The sequence below is a fragment of the Pseudonaja textilis genome, chromosome 1 (genome assembly GCF_049901715.1).
Source record: "Pseudonaja textilis isolate UNSWEBS1 chromosome 1, rPseTex1.2, whole genome shotgun sequence".
Classification (NCBI taxonomy): domain Eukaryota; kingdom Metazoa; phylum Chordata; class Lepidosauria; order Squamata; family Elapidae; genus Pseudonaja; species Pseudonaja textilis.
The window spans coordinates 254,034,598-254,057,287 of NC_141990.1; the positions used below are offsets into that span (position 1 = coordinate 254,034,598).

General features: G+C 34.6%; 1 protein-coding gene across 15 annotated transcripts in view; it reads left to right on the plus strand.

The window, feature by feature from the left end:
- Window positions 1-22,690, plus strand: part of ANO1 (anoctamin 1) — a 170,118-nt gene that overhangs the window by 122,974 nt on the left and 24,454 nt on the right. For 8 of the 15 annotated variants that reach the window (XM_087921297.1, XM_087921291.1, XM_087921290.1 and 5 more), the window contains 5 exons: window positions 1,356-1,420; window positions 3,081-3,215; window positions 6,599-6,759; window positions 17,907-17,989; window positions 21,133-21,204. In XM_087921297.1, coding sequence (XP_087777423.1) covers window positions 1,356-1,420; window positions 3,081-3,215; window positions 6,599-6,759; window positions 17,907-17,989; window positions 21,133-21,204 — 516 coding nt within the window. Of the gene's footprint in view, window positions 1-1,355; window positions 1,421-3,080; window positions 3,216-6,598; window positions 6,760-17,906; window positions 17,990-20,090; window positions 20,103-21,132; window positions 21,205-22,690 lie in introns of all 15 variants that reach the window. The other 7 variants (XM_087921296.1, XM_026706699.2, XM_026706689.2 and 4 more) reach the window with 1 other exon arrangement.

Consider the following 22,690-nt stretch of genomic DNA (forward strand, 5'->3'; position numbering starts at 1 on the left):
TAATTATGTGAATGTGTATTTCTGATCTCGTGGTTAGCTACATCATCAGATGGGGGAATGATGCAGACCTGGACCATTTCATGCAGCAGCATCATTTGTACAGCTCCATTAGGTGCAAGATTTCATATAATCACAATCACCTTTTAAGCTCCTAATCCCTAGTCACTTTCACTACCACCATCTCCCAGAAAATTCATCACATTCCTTTTCCATTCTTGTTTTCCCATGATGTATTCATCATTCAGGGACTTTTCATATTTGAGTTGTTAATAGCATCTTACACCATTTTCCATAGTATAAAAAATTCAGTTCAGCTGTCATGAAGGTATGCTGTGAATGAAAATAGAGTTGCTGGTGGATGAATAGTCCAACATGCATATTGTTATCAGTACAAATGTTTAAATGAAACCAGTTCTAAAAATAAAAAGGATTTTTCAAAATGTATGAGTTATTGAGTCTAGAGTTAAGCATATTGGCCCCAGATCAGAATTCAAAAGTTATTTAGTGGCATATAAAATTCCGACAATAAGCTCTGAAGAAGGATTGGAGGTAGTTATCCATGAAAGAACCTTTGATCTAAGTTCAGAACTGCCCTGCCACGTCCTCACTTTTTTAAATAGAGGTATCCATCCTAATGTAAAATTAAGACTTTCTGTAGCTTCTGAAAAATAAAGTTATCTTAAATTATTTTACTGGATGTATTTAATCATGAATAGTTAACATAATGTCAGAAACATTCTAAATATATGACTTATTGTCTTCTTTTTATGACTATGCACTGAAGAAAAGCAAAGAAAGTGAATAGCAAAGTAACACCTTAATCTAATTTAATCTCTTGGCAAGATTTTGTCAAAGTTTTTCAGAAGTGGTTAGCGCCTGTTTCCTAGAGCTGAGAGAAAGTAACTGACCCAAGGTTTCATGCCAAAGAAGAAATAGAACTCACGATCTCCTAGTTTCTCGTCTGGTGTTCTTAACCGCTACAACAAACTGGATCTCACCATTAGCTTAGTAACTGCATATATTCTGCATCATAAAGATTCATGAATAAAAGAATGAACACATCATCCACATCTATTAAGAGTTTTTCTGGTATTGGCTTTCTTAGCAATCCCAGCTTTAGTACCCCAGTTGCATCTCACTACTCTCTGTTTATTAGTTTTTCTATAAATGAATACAAAGATATGACCATGAGCCAAACCACAGACATAATCAATTTTTAATGCAAGCTGAATATATTGGTGGAACATAAAAAATTAAAATATAATGACACTAAGACATTGAGAACTAAGCAGTAGAATTGAAATAAGAAATTACTTGTTTCCAGTTTTCATTTTCTGTTTAAATTTCTTTTCTAGCTCCTGTGTGAAGAATGGGCAAGTTATGGAGTATTTTATAAATATCAACCAATTGACTTAGTCAGGTAAGAAACTCCTTACTTGTCTCTTACTTTAAATACTTATTATGTGTTTGTATATGTGCATTAATAGTAGCAGATTACAGCTTTTGGGTAACAGTTGTAGCCTGCTACAGTATTCAGAAAGCTGTGACTTTCATATAGCTAGTCATCGGCTTATGAAAAGTGGCCTCTGAAAAACAGATCCAAAAAAATAAAGCATATTTAAGTTTAGGATAAAAATTCATATTGCACTGGTCATACTATAGTCCTCTGTTTTCCCCCAGATTTACCAAGCAATGATTTTAAACCATTTTAACAGTGCAGTTTGGGGTGGATTTGGGGAGAGGTTGTTCATTTGTTTGTTTTTGTTTTGTTTTATACTAAAATGCATGGATCTTAGTTGGAAACAAAATCAGGTAAAAATAATTTCAAAGCGATATTATAAACCAATTCCAATATGAATAGTTCTCATGTTTCCAGAACAATATGTGTCTCAAAAAATTTCACCTATTTTCTGTGGAGGGTATTTTCCCTTACAACCCTTGCTATTAAATAATATTGTTTATTTACTTTGGATTTTTTTTTCTTGAATTTCATTAAAAAGCAACTTCCATAGCAAATGTACCAGGGCATTTCCATGTGGTACTTTAAATTTGGACCTATAGTAACTCCTTAACAAACAGAACTGTTAAGTATTTCCTTTGGTGTAGGGATGAAACTATTACCAAGATATTAAAAGATACTATGAACTGAAGAAGCTTGGGAGCCTCTGCCATAATGGTTTGTTTTATATTGAATCAAACCATTGACCCATCTAGAACAGTGTTTCTTAAACTTGGCAACTTTAAGATGTGCGGACTTCATGCTGATGGGGAGATTCCGGAAGTTGAAGTCCACATATCTTATAATTGTCAAATCTGAGAAATACTGATCTAGAACACTGTGGTCTATACAAACTCTCCTGAATTTAATGGTCTCTAAATGTATTGAATCTTCTGGTCACAAAATTCCAGGCTAGTTTTCCCAACACAACTGGAAGATACCAAGTTCAGGATGCTTAGTATACACTGGACAACAGCAAGTGTCTAGAATTGCAGATAGCTCTTTCCCAGTTTCCCAGTTTCAAAAGTCTGCAGACTTTTGCTCTACTAATAAAGACCATGTGGAAGTCACAATTAATTTGGAATGCAGCAGCTCATGTAATAATGGATACACTAAAGTACACCCATGTAACACCATAGCTTTGCAAGTGGTGCTAATTCCCAACAGGCTTCCAGATACAATTCAAGGTGATGGCTATCACTTATAAAGTCATTCATAGCACAAGATCAGAAAGGTTGTTTATGGGACCATTAAACCAATATCCATTTTTTTCCTGTCCCAAGTTTCACAAAGTGAGTATGCTTCTGGTTTCCTCTACGAAACAGTGCCAAGTATAACTATTGAAACAGAAAGGTAAAGCTACTTAATAAGCAAGAGTGGAGTATTTACTTGGTGTTTTTGTCCTGGACCTGTTCCAAATGGCATGTGGACATGAATTCTCCAAGAGGAAATGCATTTTGGCTAATCAACAGGATTTATTTCCTCATTCAAAGTCAGCCCTGCTGTCTTAATTCATAAATTTAGCCATGCTACGTTTGCCATGATACATTATACAATGTTTTCTTCATATAATTTATTTCAGGAAGTACTTTGGTGAAAAGATTGGACTATATTTTGCCTGGCTGGGAGTTTATACACAAATGCTCATTCCAGCTTCTATTGTGGGAATTATCGTGTTCCTTTATGGTTGTGCAACTGTTGATGAGAATATACCAAGGTAAAATATGCATACATAATTATTTGCGCTTTGTACAAAACCATATTTTTCACTTATGTTCAGTATGATGAAAAATATCCTAAATGATTTTGACGAAAGCTAATACTTTAGGTTCTGCAACCATACTCTTATATATATTCACAACTTATAACATTCATTTTTGAATTCAGGATCTTATTGTTACATCCATGAGTTTTGCTTATAAATAATGAGAAGTTAGGTGTCAGCATTTCCCCAGGATTCAGTTTTCTTGGTTGCAGAGATATAATAAAGTTTCTGATATAAGGCTAATGCAAATAAGTACAATCAAAAACTAAATGCTTTATAACATTTATGCTCCAATCAATTTTCATTTCTCAGCATACTCAGAGCCACAAAATGATTTGAGGATGGCAAGTGCCTCTTCTTAACTGTATGAAAACAGGGACTTCACTGTATAGTCCACTTTATAATGGACCTGTACTTACAGCCTCTTTCATTTATGACATTTTTGTGTATAGAAACAGAACACAGTTTGCCATTTTTTCCAGAATTGCATTGAGGTTCTCATGTTGTAAAATACAAATGAAAATAAAGATAATAAGATAATGGGAAAGGGAAAGAAAGGGGAAAGAGAAGTATAAGGGAATGGCAGGGGCATTGCTTTCCAACTCTTTTCAGCACAATAAAGCACAAAATATTATTACAGCTTCAACTTTTCATTTTACCAATTTAACAAGTACTAGCCATTTCTATGATAACAAATTATACTAATCAGCAAAAGTCCAAAGGTTAATTTATTTTTCAGTCTTGAGTATAGAATGCAGAAGTAGTTTCCAAATAGAAACAAAACCAGACATATTCTTTTTCTCCAATTAAAATAGTCAACTTTGACATCTTTGCTAGCTCCACCATTTTTCCTATCCATTCTTCTGCTGTTGGGACTGACATATCCACAGTCTGCCCTTTTCATGTATAATTTAGTGTTGGGTGTTCAGTATCTTAGTTGGCATCCACGGAGCCCAAAATGATAAGCAATAAAAACCCACACATCAGCTATTTCTTTTTTCAAAAACTATTTGTAGGGTTATTTGTGGCAGAAAAGATTTGTCATATGAAGTTATCCATTGCTGTTGCTCTCACTACATAAGGAAGCACAAGCCAGCAGAGTAGCTATGGTGCAAAGTGGACATCTAAAAATTGAGGAGGAATTGCTGATCATCCCTAATCCATTTGACTGCCAAATAGCTTTTGTGGGAAGGGACAGTGATAGATCAATAGATAGATCGATTGATGATAGACAGGCAGACAGAAAGGCAGACAGATAGATCTTGCAGTTTCCTTGCAACATTTTCAGAAGTGGTTTGCCACTGCTTTCTTCTTCAGGCTGAGTGAGGGTGACTAGCTCAAAGTCAGCTGGCTTTGTGCCTAAGGCAAGCTTGAACTTAGGATCTATTGGTTTCTAGCCTGGGGCCTTAAGCCACTATATCAAAGTGACACTTTTACTGCTTAATTAAGCATTGCAATTCAAAACGTACATTTACGAGTTGGAAGCCATCATGAAACTTTGTGATAAAAGTTACAAGCAAACTCTAAGCAGAAAGACTTAAGATTTTTTTTTGTGTTTCACTTAGATAAATAAAAAGGAGTGGATGAAGTACTTGCATTCCAGAATTATTGAAAAATATGTGAAGGGAAAAAAGGAACTTGGTATCTTTTCCAATAAACAGAATTCAGGAATACATTATTTTAAATTGTTTAATTTTACTGACTCCTACAATCTAGACTTATCCCCACAATACAAGTGGGGGTTGCTCTGTGATGTTCTGCTCTTACACCCTTTGAATTTTGTGAAACTCCTTGTAAGAATTATCTTAAAAGAAAAATGTCAACCTATGGTCATTGAGCCCAGTCTTTGCAGCTCCCAGAGTCTCCTATGACTGCTAATGTTGAAATGTGGTACAATTCCTGATCATCGTGACACATGGAAACCGTGGCATATGCCGTGCAATAAGCTTAACATACATTTAAAAACTGTCTTCAAGGTCCCACCATTCCACCCAAAAACAACTCCCACCTTGTTTGCATAACTATCTAAATCACTAGCCAAAAATGTTAACACAGCCATAAAGTATAAAATACATAAACTGCACAGCCATAAAAATGTCCTAAAATAATAACATATTAATGTAATAATCAAATAGATTTGAAGAAAATACATTAATGTGTTCAGACCTGTACAAACTGTATCATCAACTATAATTTTAGTCTGAGGCCTGTATTTAATGTCACAAGAAGTTAAATTTATTAAAATAGAATTACATAACTCTGAAATATATTTAATTAAAGACTCCCTTTGAGACAAGTTTTATTCCTGATGATTAATGGACATGTTCTATCTGATATTAACCAGATTTGGCCCTGGTAGGGTTTTTTTTAATGTTAATCATGATCAGAGTACCATTTGATAAAGAAAGTGATATATAAATTTATTAAATAAATACATTGTTGTAACTGGAAATGATCTCCTGGTGAAAACATCAATTGATGGATTAGATAAACAAAGGCAGTGGACTTACCATTCAGATTTGTCTAGATAAATGACAGTTTTATTTACAGTTTATTCGTATTGACTAAAACTTGTTACAAACCATGAAGTTTAGTTTGCTGATGACATAGATCATGTGCATGCATCAACCTTTCTTATTTCAGACAGTTTACCTTGTTCAGACATGATACTCAAACAGGGAGGAATTCTGGATGAAAACTAACACCAGCTAGTGCTAAATATGAATAATACAAATATAGTAATAATTTATGCTGGAAAGGAAAGAGAAGAGAAAGATCAAGGAGAATCGAGGAATGCATGATTCTGCAGCCTGCTTCAAATCACTCTGTCATAGTTTAAAAATGGATAGTGATCCTTTGATACAGTATTAGACCACTGTATTTCTGTGATTAGAAGACTGGATTATATTTCAAAAGATCTGAGTAGACAGTCTTAGTGCACTGCACTACTGCAGTCTCGTGAAGTAACAGAGTATAAAAAAACATAGCCCGAGTGATTATACTAATATAAAAGTGCTCAGAATGCCCAAGTGTTAAGTGCAGAAGAATGTCCCAGAGTAATAAGCCCAATTGTTTAATATGCTTTTTTTCAGTTGTCAGGAATCCATGATGGCATTTGGCTGCTGTCCTTTTAAATTTAACTTACATTTATAATGTGAATGCCACACAGCTGAGGCTGTAATACAATGACTCTAAAATGGGGAAAATAATTAAGATTGGATAAATATGCTTAGATTCAAGTCATATCCAGTGTATATATTTCACAACTCAGGGTTTCAGTAGAAAGCAAAGGAAAGGATATGTTCACCTTTCATTTACTGCTTACTTTTCCTCAGCATGGAGATGTGTGACGAGAGAAACAATATCACCATGTGTCCCTTATGTGACAGAACATGTAGCTATTGGAAATTGAGCTCTGCTTGTGCCACTGCTCGGGCTAGCCATCTTTTTGATAATCCAGCCACTGTCTTCTTCTCAGTCTTCATGGCTCTCTGGGGTAAGAATGCTTATATCATTTTGGAACATGCTTGAAGTTTTCATTTGACTTTGAGTTTAACTTTTCTTACATGGAGAACAAGTAGGACAATGTGTCATCAACAGTTAATTATCTGTACTGTCCCTTTTTGGTCCTTCTGTTATAAAACTGTCACATTTACATTTATGTTCTGAACTGAAAGTTAAAATTCAGAAAGTTGCTTGGATGAATACAAAGTGAAGCACTTGGCACAAAACTGCTTAGGGATTGTATAGCATGTCAACAATATCTGTTTGCAGACTTGGTCTTGATCTGATCAGAAGACTACAACACTGAATCATAGTTAAACTTACTTAAGGGCATTAACAGTAAGATACTGTTTATATCACTCAAGGTGCCCTTTCAGTTTTGAAGGCATCTCCTGTTTGTGAAGAGATGCTGTAGCAATAGAAAATCATGCAAAATGATTTGGGGGAAATAACACAATTTTTAAAAATTAAAAGTTTCTTTACTCATGAATTTGGGAGACTTAAATTCTGGTAAAATATCCTAGTGTTTCAATGGTGGATATTTGCATATTACTGAGATGTAAGGTGTTCTGGGATGTGAACAGGGGTGGGATTCTACCAGTTGGCACCTATTCGCTAGAACTGGTTGTTAACATTCTAAGCAGTTTGGAGAACCGGTTGTTAGAAGAAGTTACTGGCCTAATCCTGTAAGGAAGTCAGGAAGGAAACCTTCTGGTGTTCCTTACAAAAACTGCCTCTCCGTTAACCCTTTTTACATTCTTGGCAGGACTAAACTTCCTGTCTCAGGAACTTCTCTGGAGTTTATTTCCCCTCCTTTGCTGGTACTTTGCTTGTGTGGAATGACCATTCAAAGTTACAATGGCACTGAAAAAAGTGACTTTTGACCATTTTTCACATTTACAACTGTTGCAGCATCCCCACAGTCATGAGAGGCCAGGTGAGGAGATGCGTGCCTCGATGTGAGTGAGTAAGCCACACCCACAGAACCGGTTGTTAAAAAAATTAAATCCCACCCCTGGATGTGAATATTTGTACATAGTAAAGGTACATTCCAACTCTGTCATTGGCTACAGCCCTTATGATAATTGTTTATTATTTCCAGCATCAAATCATATGGTGCCGCATACCAGTTGTTAGGGAATAGGAGCAGAAAGGTTTGGCAGTATTTTCTGATTTTGTGCTTATCGTATTGATTTAAGTACTTTCCATAGCAGTTCTACTAGGCAATCCTACATGAAAACATGGAGCTAACCAGCTGTGAGATTGAATATTGGCCATATCAACATGTCTGGAAGATGCCAAATTGATGGAAGAAGAAATAAAACTATGAGGGACATGTTTAATGTAGTTCCTATGCAGAATACTTTCATAGAAATATTTATGAATTCTGACTTGTAGTATATTTGTCCATGATCTCTAGATTCTAAGTTTAATATTTCATCTAATATCAATTGTAGTTAAATGTAGTCTTTCATCTGGGGCAAGATGCTTAAAGCAGAACGAACAGATTATTTCCAGGTAGTCTTATGGATCCATTTCTGTTTTATTTTCATCTCAGTTTTGGGCTAAAACTATTTTTTTTACTTTAATTCCCCTCCCCCCCAAATCTTTCTCATTTTTTTTTTTACTAAGGCATAGTGCAGACTGACTAAAGATAGCAAATGTAATTCTTACAGGCCAGAAGAGCTAGATATGAGTGACACAATCAGGCAAATGTTCAGACACCAAAAGGTAGCCGTCCAACACAAACACTGTAAAACAACTATTTTTTTTCTGATCTTGCTCACCAGTAGCCATATATACACTTAGCCTATTCATTGTATATAACTCTAATAACAACGGAATCCCCAATTATAACTTCAAAAAAGGCAACTATGATCTTATAAACTACGATCTCTCATCCCTTGATTGGCAATTTCTATTCACTGGATGCAATACTGTAGAACATTACAAAATATTTTTACTTGAAGTCAAAAGAGTCATCAAACTATATGTACCATTGACAACTCCCAAAACCAGAAAAAAACAAATTACCCATAACAATAAGGAAGCTTCAATCCCCCCCCAAAATCACTTTGGCAGAAAAACAAATCTGGTCACGTTGCCAACTTCAAAAGCCGATACAAAAATTTATGCCACCAAATAAAAACTGAATGCACCAATTATCACATTAAACAAGAAGAAAAACTTCTATGACCAATTCCACCCAAGTTTTCTACAATTTTATAAACAACAAACTAAAAGACTCAAGGTCCATCCCACCTCTGAAAGGACCTAATGGTAAAGACTGCAATGACAACACTATTAAAGCCAACCTCTTTAACAAATTCTTTGGCTCAGTATTTGTAACCAGCAATGGATCATGCCCAGTATTTCTTAGTCGAACCACAGACAACTACAATGATCTAATACATATCGATTTTACAGAAGACAATATTGAAAAAGCACTACACAATCTAAAACCATCTCTAACTATTGGACCGGATAGAACATGTGCCTATTTCTTAAAAAAGATATCCACTGCCATAGCTGAATCTCTAAGCATAATCTTTGAAAAATCTTTCAGGACCAGCTCCTTGCCAAAACTATGGTCACAAGCCACGGTCATCCCCATCTTCAAAAAAGGACACCCCAGCCTAGCTGAAAATTACAGACCAATATCTTTATGCTACATCACCTGTAAAGTCATGGAATCAATTATTAACCAATCCATCATCCTCCACTTAGAAACAAACAACCTACTCTCTAATAAACAATTTGGTTTCAGGAAAAAACCATCATGTAATCTGCAACTCATACACTGCAAAAACATATGGACTACACAACTCGATCAGGGCAAAGCAATAGATGCAATCTACATAGACTTCTGTAGAGCCTTTGATTCAGTGGTACATGACAAGCTACTTCTAAAACTAAAATCTTATGGTATCTCTGGACACTTGCATAACTGGATAGAAGCATTCCTGTCAAACAGACAACAAACGGTCAAAATTGGGAGCGTCCTATCAAATTCTGTACCTGTCAAAAGTGGTGTCCCCCAAGGCAGTGTTCTAGGACCAACTCTTTTCATACTCTACATAAATGACCTCTGTGATCATATAAAGAGCAACTATGTTCTCTTCGCTGATGATGTAAAGCTATTCAACACCACCGGCAATACTGCTACCCTTCAAAAAGACCTTGACTGTGTATTAGAATGGTCAAGCAAATGGCAATTTCAAATCTCAACAATAAATGCTCTGTCCTACATATTGGCAAAAAAAATGAGAAAATAAAATACAGGCTGAATATGACTTTGTTGATGATCCAAACTCTATCAGGGATCTTAGAGTACTCATCTCTAATGACCTAAGTGCTAGAGCCCACTGTAACTACATAGCCAAAAAGGCATTAAGAGTTGTTAACCTAATCTTACGTAACCTTTTCTCTGGTAATATTACACTAATAACTAGAGCATACAAAACATTTGCTAGACCAATACTCGAATATAGCTCATCAGTCTGGAATCCACATTACGTATCTGATATTAACACAATTGAGAAAGTTCAGAAATATTTCACAAGAAGAGTTCTCCATTCCTCTATTCATTGCAGAATACCTTATGCCGCCAGACTCAAAATTCTAGACCTAGAAAACTTACAACCACGCCGCCTTCGATTTGATCTAAGTATAGTATATAAAATCATACATTGCAATGTCCTACCTGTCAATGAATACTTCAAGTTCAACCATAACAACACAAGAGCAAACAATAGATACAAACTCAAGGTTAATTGCACCAAACTTGATTGCAGGAAATACGACTTCAGCAACAGAATGGTCAGTTTCTGGAATACTCTACCTGACTCTGGTTTCTTCCCCAAACCCCAAAAACTTTAACCTTAGACTTTCTACTATGGACCTCACCCCTTTCCTAAGAGGTCTGTAGAGGGCGTGCATAAGCGCACCAACGTGCCTACCGTCCCTGTCCTATTGTTTCTTTTGTTTTTTTTTATTTTTCTTATATGTATCCACATATTCATAACTATGTTTTTACTTATACCTATTATCTTGTAAGCAATTGACAAAAATAAATAAATTAAAATAAAATAAATAAATAAATATTTCTTGTGATCCTCCTCATCAAAAACTAGTACAGGAGAAAAATCTTTCTTCACATACTCTCCTGTTCTTCTTATTGTGTGACTATGTTTTCTCTTAGCCTATGACAAATACTATGTTAAAACTGTGGGTGGATGCAACTCATGTTTTTCTATTGCTGGAAAGTATCAGTCACAGGAAATCGTATAAGGTCTGCAGAGGAGATTACTGGAAATTATTGCGCTCCTTTTTCTGAGGAGGAATGCCTATTCAGTATCACCCCTTATTTGTTTCCAAGATAAACTAGAACAGAGAGAGAGGGAGAAAAAGAGAGATTTCTCTTTAGATTCTTCACCTGATTATTGTATTTCATAAATATTCATCCTTCAGAAGAAGACACTGTAAGATAATTGCCTACAGATGTAGGCACTTCAAAATCAGATGTGTCATTCAGGCCCGCTTTGGGCATAAAAACTTGTATATAACTCTTAGGAGGGAAATTGGACACACTTCTGTTTCACCCTATGCACAAACCAACATTAATGCAGCTCTCTACAATTTTCCTTGCCTCAGGAATTGTGGTATAAATTTAGGCCAAAGAAGTAAGCTATAATTTCAGAAGAGGGAATCCACTGCAAAGAATTTCAGCAGAGTGACTCATATCAGCTCCTGCAAAACTCATGACAGGAAAACCTGTGTTCATATTTGCACTAAGCTGATTGTCAGGATCAGAATCTAATGCATGAAATCGTTGTATGAAGCACCATTCCCAAATATGGCATATTAAAGCTGAATTTCAAAAAATGAAGCAAGAAATACTTTTCTATAAAGTGCGCTACAATTTCTACACAGGTGATCTTCAAATATTACTTGCACATGTCTTTCCTAAGAAAAGCATCATTGCATGTGAGGCAGCCTTTCTATGACATTCATGGTTTCTTCTTTTGTGTATTTACATATGTTGTTAGTCACAGGTATGGCTTGCAAAAGGATGTTTCTGCGACATAGTTATATATTCCATTGTGTCCAAATACAATTCAGAAAAAGCTGCTGAAGCCTTGGAAAGCCACTACTATTCATCATATAGATAGTACTGATACAGTCTGACTCATACCAATTTATCCTAATTATATATAGTGGTTTATTATGTCATAAAGCCATTATGGTTATAAAGACCCTACTGATTACAGATATATTCACATGGTAATAACTTGATGATGCTAAAAAGACATTATAAATCTGAATGTGAAAGTGACCTTAATTCTAAATATGGGAATAAATTTGGGAATAAATGTGAACAACATTTTTTGATTTTTTTTTCAAAGTAATCTATTTTTTAAAAAAATAATCTTTATTGAACATATTTTCACAATTAACACATTTCCACTCATTACAGCATGTTCATACGTTGACATATTTCTAAATGTGTAGGTTATTTCTAAGTATTGTTACTGTTATTTCTATATTCAATTTAAGGCATATATTCACATATTTATTTACATAATTATTTACATAGTTATACACATTATTATTTCATCTTACCAAAACTCCTATCCTTCTTTCATCTATCCACTTTACGTCTACCTTCTAAGGAGTTATACCATAGGTTCCAAATTTCATGGTACTCTATTTCCTCTCTCGCTTTCAATTCCATCCATAACCTATCCATTTCTGCGCATTCTAAAACTTTTTTTATTATCATGGTGTCGGAAGGAATATTATCACATTTCCAATTCTGGACGTAGGCAATTCTTGCCGCAGTTATTATATGAAGTATGATATATTGATTTTTTGTTGCCAATTTTATCTCTTAATATACTCAGTAAAAATGTTTCTGGTTTCAATTTAATTTTTTGTTTTGCAATTTCTTCTAGCCAATTCTTAATTTTGAGCCAATATTTCTTAGCTTTAGGGCAAGTCCACCACATATGAAAAAAAGTTCCCTGTTCATGATCACACTTCCAACAATTTGCCGATCTGTTAGGGAACATTTTAGCCAACCTTGCCAGAGGTACAGGCCAGAACATTTTATACAAGTTCTCTTTATAGGCTGCTGATAATGTTAATTTGTAATTAATTTGCCATAATTTTTCCAATCTTCCAAATCAATGCTATAGCCAAAGTTTTTTGCCCAAATCATGGTCTCCTTTACTGTTTCTTCTTCCATTCAAAATCTTAAGAGATAATTATACATTTTAGTAATCATTTTTTCCCCTGTCCCTGTAATATTTTATCTAATTCCTGTTGTATATCCCATATTGCTCTATATCTTTCTTATATCTTGTTTGGATTTGTAGATATGGCCACCAATCTGTCTCTATTCCTTGTATCTTCAATTCTTGGTTTGATTTTAATTCTCCTTGCTCGTCTAAAATTCTTTATATTTAACTATTTTATTTAAGTCTAAAGCATTAGGATATACCATTGCCACCACAGCTTTGAACTTATTTCAGTTTTCCTTTACTTTACAAACCTGATAAGATCATAAATGTGAGGTTTGGTCACAAAGTTAATCTTTCATCACTATCATAATTGCAAATGGTTGCTAAATAAGGACTACCTGTATTAATTTTATTTTAATCTCACATACTACTATTGCAAATTAATAGATATATCCTGTCAGATATACATTATCTGCAACTTGTCTCTTCTGGATCTTCTTAAAGACATTTAAATGACAAGGTTATTTTGAAATAAAATTAGAATCAAAATTAGATTTAAAAGATAGTGCTAAATATCTTGCACTAAACATGTTTAGAAAGTTGTTAACATAAGCAGAGGAATGGCAAATCATCATGGAAAAATATCAAAATTCACCTACTTAGTCTTTTCTCTTTACTGAGCTTTTCTTCCTATTATTTGCACCTCTATAACTGTCTGGTTTGGTTCTGCGACCCAACAGGACAGACATAGACTTCAGAGGATAATTAGGACTGCAGAAATAACAATTACTACCAACCTGCCTTCAATCAAGGACCTGTATACTGCACAAGTCAAAAGGAGGGCTGTGAAAATATTTGCAGACCCTTCACATCCCGGACGTAAACTGTTTCAACTCCTTCCCTCAAAACGACGCTATAGAGCACTGCACACCGGAACAACTAGACACAAGAGCAGTTTTCCCCCAAAAGCCATCACTCTGCTAAACAAATAATTCCCTCAACACTGTTCAACTATTACAAGTAGTATTCTGCATTACTATTACTGTTAATCTTCTCATCACTCCCTATCACCCATCCCCTCCCACTGGTGACTGTATGACTGTAACTTTGTTGCTTGTATCCTTACAATTTATATTGACTGTTTCCTAGTATGATTTGATTGCTTATTGTACCCTATGACTATCATTAAGTGTTGTACCTTATGATTCTCGACTCTTGATGAATATATCTTTTCTTTTATGTATACCGAGATTATTTACACCAGGACAAATTCCTTATGTGTCCAATCACACTTGGCCATAAAGTATTTTATTTTTTTTCTGTTTTCCTCATAGGGGAACAGGAAATGATACTTCTTACCCTGTCTTCCTTCTTCACTCCCTTCTTTTCAATCTATTGTTTACCACACCATTTTTGTTCCTTTATATTATATCAAATAAATAATATTACATATTTTATTTTTATTTATTTATTTATTCAATTTGTATAACCATCCAACCCAACCTGGTGACTTTTGGCTTGCTATGATCACTCATGCCTTAGCCATCTCCCAATTGGATTATTGTAATGTGCACTACATGAGGCAACCCTTGAAAAGTATCTGGAAATTTCAGCTGGTGCAAAATACAGCGGCATAGGCAGTTATGTGTGTTTCTATAACAACACATATATCAGCTGTGCTCCATGTGCTGTAACAGTATATTTCCAGATCCAATTCAGAACTACTGGAAGATAAATTAGACATGCATAATAAGCCACACAAGTTCTAAAGAAACAGGATGCCAGCAGGTGTACTGTGCAATAAATGGCTAGATGGTCAAGGCTAAAGCTAAACACCATTTTGAATGCATATATTTCCTCAGTTTTGATTAGCAGACTAAGGGAAAAAGATGCTGACCAATGGAGGATTTACAGTCTGGTCTGAACTGGCCAGCCCATCCAGACTTTCTTTTATGGTGCAGCTACTAAAATAGGAGATAACCAGGAAACAGGGAACATGGAGTAAATGGAGTGGAAAAGACAGGCAAGAAAATAGAATTGCTGAGGAAGAGGGCCTGGAAGCATATTGTCAAGCAACCCCTCTATCCTGCCATTTCTACTGCAATGGTAAGCAGACATAGAATGCTGTCTTATATACCTCAGGCTGTTCCACCTCTCAAATCCAAACAGGACTCTGTCTGATAGTTTGGAAAGCAAATATTATACCACTGAGTTATGTGCCAGAAGTTTAAGATTGTGGTCTGAATAACACTCTTAAGAGATGTTACAAGATGCTGCACAGCTTTTGGCTTCCAGTTCTTTCACATTTTAGCAATGTTTTCCTGCTGCCTGAGGTGTTCCTGTAAGCATAGGAAATAATGCTGCATTTTTTCCTTGTTTTATAAACAGATGGCATTGATAGGAACTTTGATAGAATAGGAGCTGGAAGTGGGGCAGGTAGTTTGTTCTTTACATCATACACCACGTAAGCATAGATGTGGGAACTATGATTCTTTGTTCTTTGTGTACGTGCTAGGACAACGGAACCTTCTGGTAGTTGGCTGGAACACGAAGCAAGGAGCAAAGACAAATTGCTGCCATTTCTTAACCAGAACTGTAGCAAACTTAAACTCTGCAGCCTTGTATGCTTTATGCGAATGATCAGTGCATGTTGTGTGATGTAATGCATCTGTGATAGGACGTTAACAAAATTGCTACGTTAACAAAGATTGCTTCTAATAAAAGAGGGTTTTGGAGTTCTCTCTGCGCTCTCATCCCAAGACAACTTTGCGAAGTGTCTTCTTTTCATGAGAGACCACCACACATAGAACTAAAAAGTAACTTGCAAGGTATATGGTTTCTTCAAAGAAGCTTATACTGTGTACATAATATTGATATTATGAAGGAATATTTAAACTTACATACAAGATATACAAAACTGATTAAGAATACTGGATAAGACCAAAATAGAAACTATTCATTCTAAAAAAAAAACAAATTGCAAACTCCCATTAAGATACATGGAGTTGCCATACAGTTAAGATACATGGAGACCTTGTCTGATTCCTCTCATTTTCCAAGTCTGGTGGTTTGTTGAGTATAGTGTATTGATCATATCTATTTGTAGATACTTCAGATTTACTCTCATGAGGTTGGTTAACTTTTCTCTGCGTGCTTATTTCTTATTTCACATTTATTTACTGTATACCATGGGTTTGTTCCCATTATTCACATCCATGTCCCAAAGACATTCTATAATGTTGGGTATATGTATAGTGTTTTTAAACAAGCTGTGTGTAGTGTAATTTGTCACAATTTCCTGTTTTATAATAGTTTTCCTGCTGAAAATTAAAATGTAGCTGCTTTCTGGGTCCCATTTCAGTTACCAGCTTCAGCTCCTCATGTGTATATATATTGCCCTGTAACTAATAAACCAAACTGAACTAGATAGAAGTGCGGGGAGTTAAAATAAGTTTGCTCAAGCAGATCTCCTAACAAGAGTTGGATAAGAGTTCAGGTATAAATACCCTAAGGCCCCAAAATAATATTGCAGCTTCTGATTCACTGTATTCTTGATTCAACTGCTCAGTTCCAAAGGGGTTTTTTACCCAAGAAAATAAATTCTAAGTAGCTTTTTCAGGGAAACTGAGGGGAGCGGGGGTGTACCAAGAATATAAACCATGGTGTGGTTCTCTAGCATGATACTACTGATTTGTGTAAGGTAATTGAATAATTTTCAAAACTGCTATAAAAATTTATATCAAGGTGCAGTATACTCCTGAAACACTGCACAAGCTCTTCTCCTGTCATGATAAGCAGAAGGTACACTTCAGCCTCTCAATTTTAGTCCAAATTCTGACTGTATTTTTTACCATTAACTAATTAACTAATTAATTGATGATTTTGGAAAGGTATTCTCCCACTATAATTCCTCTTTATAGATATGGAACAGTTGCAAGTCAGTAAACAGGAAATTACAGACAAACCAAAGCCATGCTTTCCTTGAGTATTTAACCAAAATCTTAAAAGTAGATGAAGGCCAGACATCTGTGGAATAATCATTCATGTCTCTTTAAATCAAAAGCATTTAGTAGTGACTGATTCAGATCTAATGGAAATTTATTGTGTAGACATAACTTTCCAAAGTTTTATTCTTCAGAGGAATAGTTTCTGAGAGTAATCCCAATTGAAAAAGCAATGCAGTATTAAAGGTCTGCTATATACGCCCTTTTTGGAATGTCCTTCCCAGAGAAACTCTGGTAACACTACTGTATTGATATTTCAAGTAAAACAAGCCAATTTTATTTTCCTCTTGTTTTTATGTCCATTTGTTGGTTTGTTTTTGTATTATGCTTGCTTTATAGTTTTATACTAGGATATAGATTTTTATCTTATTTTGTTTTGCTTGTGGTTTTAATTTTTTGTAAACCACCTTAAAGATTTTTGAAGGGCAAATTATAAATGGAATGAATAAAAAAAATCAATTTCCTCAGTGTTAGGATCTCAATCCAAATGGACTTCTTCTGTTCCAAAATTGCATTTTAACCTATGAACAAAAGAGAGAGCACTCTAATTATTGATTTCTCATGCTGTCATTTATTTCAGCTCTTATATTAAAGCCAAATAAGCTATAATCAGCTCTGGTAGAATTGCCTGCAGTAATGGTTGGTTTTTTTATATTTGTAGATGTGCAAAAAAGTCTGAAGCCTGGATCATTTTTAAAATTTCTAATAACTGACTCAAATCAATTATTAATATTTCTCATTGTCTTAAAATTGGCTGAGTTATAAGCAATTTCACTTTGGGGTTTATATTTTCACAGAATGGAAAATAGTGCAGATTAAGATCAGTAGCAACAACTAAATGATGGATAGAGATCATTTCCTTCTTCCTTTTTTCTTGCCTTCTAACTATGCAGCTGCTACCTTTATGGAACACTGGAAGAGAAAACAGATGCGTCTGAATTACAGATGGGATCTTACTGGTTTTGAAGAAGAAGAAGTATGTTAATTCTTTTATACGCTGTTTCATTGGTAGTTACTTTAGCTAAATGATCTTTAATTTTCAGCTAGTGACCATTGGAATGGAAAATCCTGCACATAACCATTTCTAAATTTGGGAAGGGTGTGTTAGTTTCAGTCTTGTTACCATGGAAGCCTGAAGCCTTGGCTGGAGAAATAAGATTACACCTAGTAATGTAGTCATTAAAACATATATAGCTCAAGAATTATTCCCTTGATGTAGAAACTATAAAATGTGAACATACTCATAATTTGTTCAGTTTTAAAGTTGTCATGATTATAGAAGTTTACAATGAGCAAATATATTCTCAGTGAGTTCAAAATTAAATATTGCTTCTGGCTGGCATATTGAATGGAGACTGGAACTATTAATTTATATTTTAAAAGGGGAAATGTCTGTCTTTACATTTTAAAAATGTTTTATCTCCCAATTCTATTTGAAATTTTGAAATTTGATCTCTTTGATAGATAGGTAGATTTTGTTCATATTCAATCTTAGGGCTATACAATATATTTATTAAAAAGAAGACCAAAAGTATTACTGTTATAGGAAAAGAAGACAAGATGGAGTCTTGAATATGAATAACCATTCTTTCTCTTGCAACAATTGTTCCACTTCCACAATCTCCTACCCACATCAAGTTTATGTTTTCTAATTTTATTTTGAGACTACATAGCCACTAGGAAAAAGGAAATTGCCTACCTCTCAAACTGTCTACAGAAACTGCTTCTTCTATTAGAAGCTCTAAAACAGATGAATAGGTTTTGCTTATAAAAAACCTGTGGCAAAGAATGGACTGGTCAAGTCCATTCACCCTCTCTTCTAATAGTATTTATGTATTTTATTTGTATCCCACATTTATTACATTATTAGTAGCTTAAGGTGGCAAACATACATACTCCTTCCTCCTCCAATTTCCCCTACTACAACAACCCTGTGAGGTAGCTTGAGCTGAGAGAGAGTGACTGGCTCAAGGTCATTTCCGTGCCTAAGGCGCAACTTGAATTCACAGTCTCCCAGTTTATAGCACCAAATTGGCTATAAGTATAAATCATATAAGTCATAGCTAATTATATTGAATTAATATTATTTACTTTTAATGGATTAATCGGTTAATCTTGAATATTTTCTTAAACACATACAGGAGAAAATTAAGCTGATCAGTTTTTAATGTTGCACGTGTGTGTCAGTGAAAAGGACCTCTCCCTTTTTCAGTGACAATTATCATGTGCATTTTTAAAGTTGTTTTACAAATATGTATAACCTATGAAGAGGGTTGCTCAATTAATTAAAATTATTTTTTTTTTCGAGCAGAAATACATGTGTCTCATTTCAATATTAAATTTTACAACTGATTTCATTAAAAAAAAACTCCAACAGCAGTTAATTGGTCTACATCTATGATTCATTTGATCTTTGACCCAAAGCATTAACACAAATGACATGTTAAGGTTGAAGTCTCAGTGCTAGGATGGTATCATTGACACCATAAGACAACTGTTCTTTTATTTTTGGTACCTTGTTAGCTGTCGGAAGGATTAACTGTATCCTTGTAGTAGGAAATACCTTTCAGGATTATGTTTAGTGTTCCCTGTAGCAATAGCAGTGACCTGAGACAACTGCTGATAATAGAATGTATTTTATTCTTCACTTAACATATTCATCTTAATTCAGTCCTGCGATCAAAGCACTTGAGTATGCACTCAAATCCTAGTGAAGAAATGAATCTCTAATATGTCTGAATACTGCCATATGAGGGTTATTTGAAGTTGTTATTCCAATAATAATTATGTAAGAGAACAATGCGCTCCACGTGTTCAGTTGCTTGATACCATCAGTTCTGGGCCATAATACTATTCAGTCTTTCTGGATGTTGAGTAACTGTGGGTTTTCATGCTGATATTTCCATGAAATAAACACAACAGAAGACCAACCCATCCTACACCCCATGGATGTACCCCTAATTTTTATGCAGTGCCTACATTCACACAAATTAAAATAATTGTATCAGGAATACAGTTTGCAACAGTGAAGTAATTTTAATTTTTATGTTTTTTGTGTTTTTTATGGTTTCCTGAAGGAGGCAGTCAAGGTTTGGCATTTTTGTTTTGTTTTATTTTTTTATATAATTTCTCTCTATCTAGGAGTGAAAGATGCATTTCAATCTCCTCTCATTTTTCCCCAGCATGTCTGACTTCAGAATTTCCAGTGCAAATTATTCTTTCCTCTTTTATAATATCCTCAAATAGGGCTTTTCCATATCCATCCAATCTCAGTCCAATGCACTTTTAAAAATAATCTCTAAATCTTTCACCAATTTCATTCTTTTCATTTCTGATTCTTTTCCACACATTTTCTCTGTATGTCTGACTAAACTGAAATTACAAATTATTAACTTTAATTAATGGAATTGAAATTACCTTTTTTGTTAAGATCAAATTCATATAGAGAGGAGAATCTCTTAACTGCACATTTAAACTCAGAACAATGTAGTGTCAACCCTTTGCCTCATATATAACATGCTGTCTGTTCAAATATGGCCTCTTTGCAATGCCCAGAAAGGCCATTCAGGTTTAAAGCAGATTACAAAATGAAGCCTCTTTTCAGTTGATAGTTGATAATTTCATGAACATGTCCATGTAGTTGTCTTGGCAACAGTAACTAAAGGATTTCCCTTTGTATTCTAGAATGTTTTCTTTAATCTCATGTTCTAGCACACAATCCAAAAGTTCCCTTATTACCTATCCAAACACTAATCAGGCCTGATCCTGCTTAGCTTCCAAACCTAGACAAGATCAGACACATGTTGTCACCTGCTAAGACTTAACATATATACGAACAATGCAAACCAGCATATTGTGAATCTGAAGTTTTTTGCTGCTATAGAAAATGGGTACAAGGCTGTGACACTACCCAAATTACTATGTCTATTGGTGAAAGAACAACTTCAATGTAGCAGCATCTTCACCATTAAAATAAAGAGAACACATAGTCTTAAGCTACAATATTTTCAGAGGGAGGAAGGAAGACTTTAAGTTGTAGCAGAACTTTACTCAGATTTCTTATAATAATTTGATATCTAATAGGTCTCATGGTTCCCTGTATGTATGACTTATTTACAGGATCACCCAAGAGCTGAGTATGAAGCAAAAGTATTAGAAAAATCTCTCAAGAAAGAATACAGAAATAAAGAGGTAAGATAACAAATTATTTTTGTTTTAAAAATTTATGTAATAAAAATTAAGTACATTTGTTTTAAAAAATCATAGCAAAGATTCTTCACATTTATATTATTCACTGTAAGTGATTACTATTCTGATATTGTTACTGAATATCAAGAAATGAAATATTAAGAGAAAAGAAATGCAGTTCGCTTTGAAACTGCCATGGAATAATACAGAGTATTCAGACATTTGTTCAAAGTCAGTGCAATTATGAAAATACCAGGGACTAATTTTTTAAAAATATTAATTTTCACAATTACACTGACTTTGAATAAATGACTGACTCTGCATTACTCTAATTTTGAAGACATAATTTAGATTTTTACTGTCAGAATGTAAAAACATTTAGAATTACCTACCGTAAAGAGCCCATCACTTGTGATCCCTGTGAAAGTTCTGGAGCAGCAACCCAATGGTACAGTGGATACATTCTTTGAAGGAGATGATCACATAACTTTTAGTTATTGAACTGAATTACGTTTTATGGCAAAGTAGCACAAAACACTGTGCAATTATTATTCTGAACCATATTTCTAAGGTACTGAATTTAATTACATCTTGAAACAGGAAATAATGTTTCATCAAACTGAAACCAATATGGTCCAATATTTGTTCTTTTAGTAGTTTAACAGGTGACAGCAGCAATCTTCTTCAGTCTGGCCCTTCTCCATATGAATGGACTTCAACTCCCAGATTTGTCAGAAATTTTAATCATTTATTTTGATTTGTAAATTGCTTACAAGATAATAAGTATAAGTATATACATAGTTATGAATACATAAAATGGGTACATATAAGAAAAATAAAAGAAACAATAGGACAGGGACAGTAGGCATGTTGGTGCTCTTATGCACACCCCCTACAGACCTCTTAGGGAAGGGATGAGGTCAATAGTAGACAGTCTAAGGTTAAAATTTTTGGGGTTTGGGGGAGAAATCACAGAGTCAGGTAGAGTATTCCAGACATTGACCACTCTGTTGTTGAAGTTGTATTTCCTGCAATCAAGTTTGGTGCAGTTAACCCTGAGTTTGTATCTATTGTTTGCTCTTGTGTTGTTATGGTTGAAGCTGAAGTATTCATTGACAGGTAAGTCATTGCAATGTATGATTTTATATACCATACTTAGATTAGACCGAAGATGGCATAATTCAAGGTTTTCTAGGTCTAGATTTTCAAGTCTGGTGGCATAAGGTATTCTGCAACAAGTAGAGGAGTGGAGAACTCTTCTTGTGAAATATTTCTGGACTTTCTCAACTGTGCTAATATCAGATACGTAATGTGGGTTCCAGATTGATGAGCTATATTTGAATATTGGTCTAGCAAATGTTTCGTATGCTCTAGTTAGTAGTGTGATATTACCAGAGAAAAAGCTATGTAGGATTAGGTTAACAACTCTTAATGTCTTTTTGGCTATGTAGTTACGGTGGGCTCTAGCACTTAGATCATTAGAGATGAG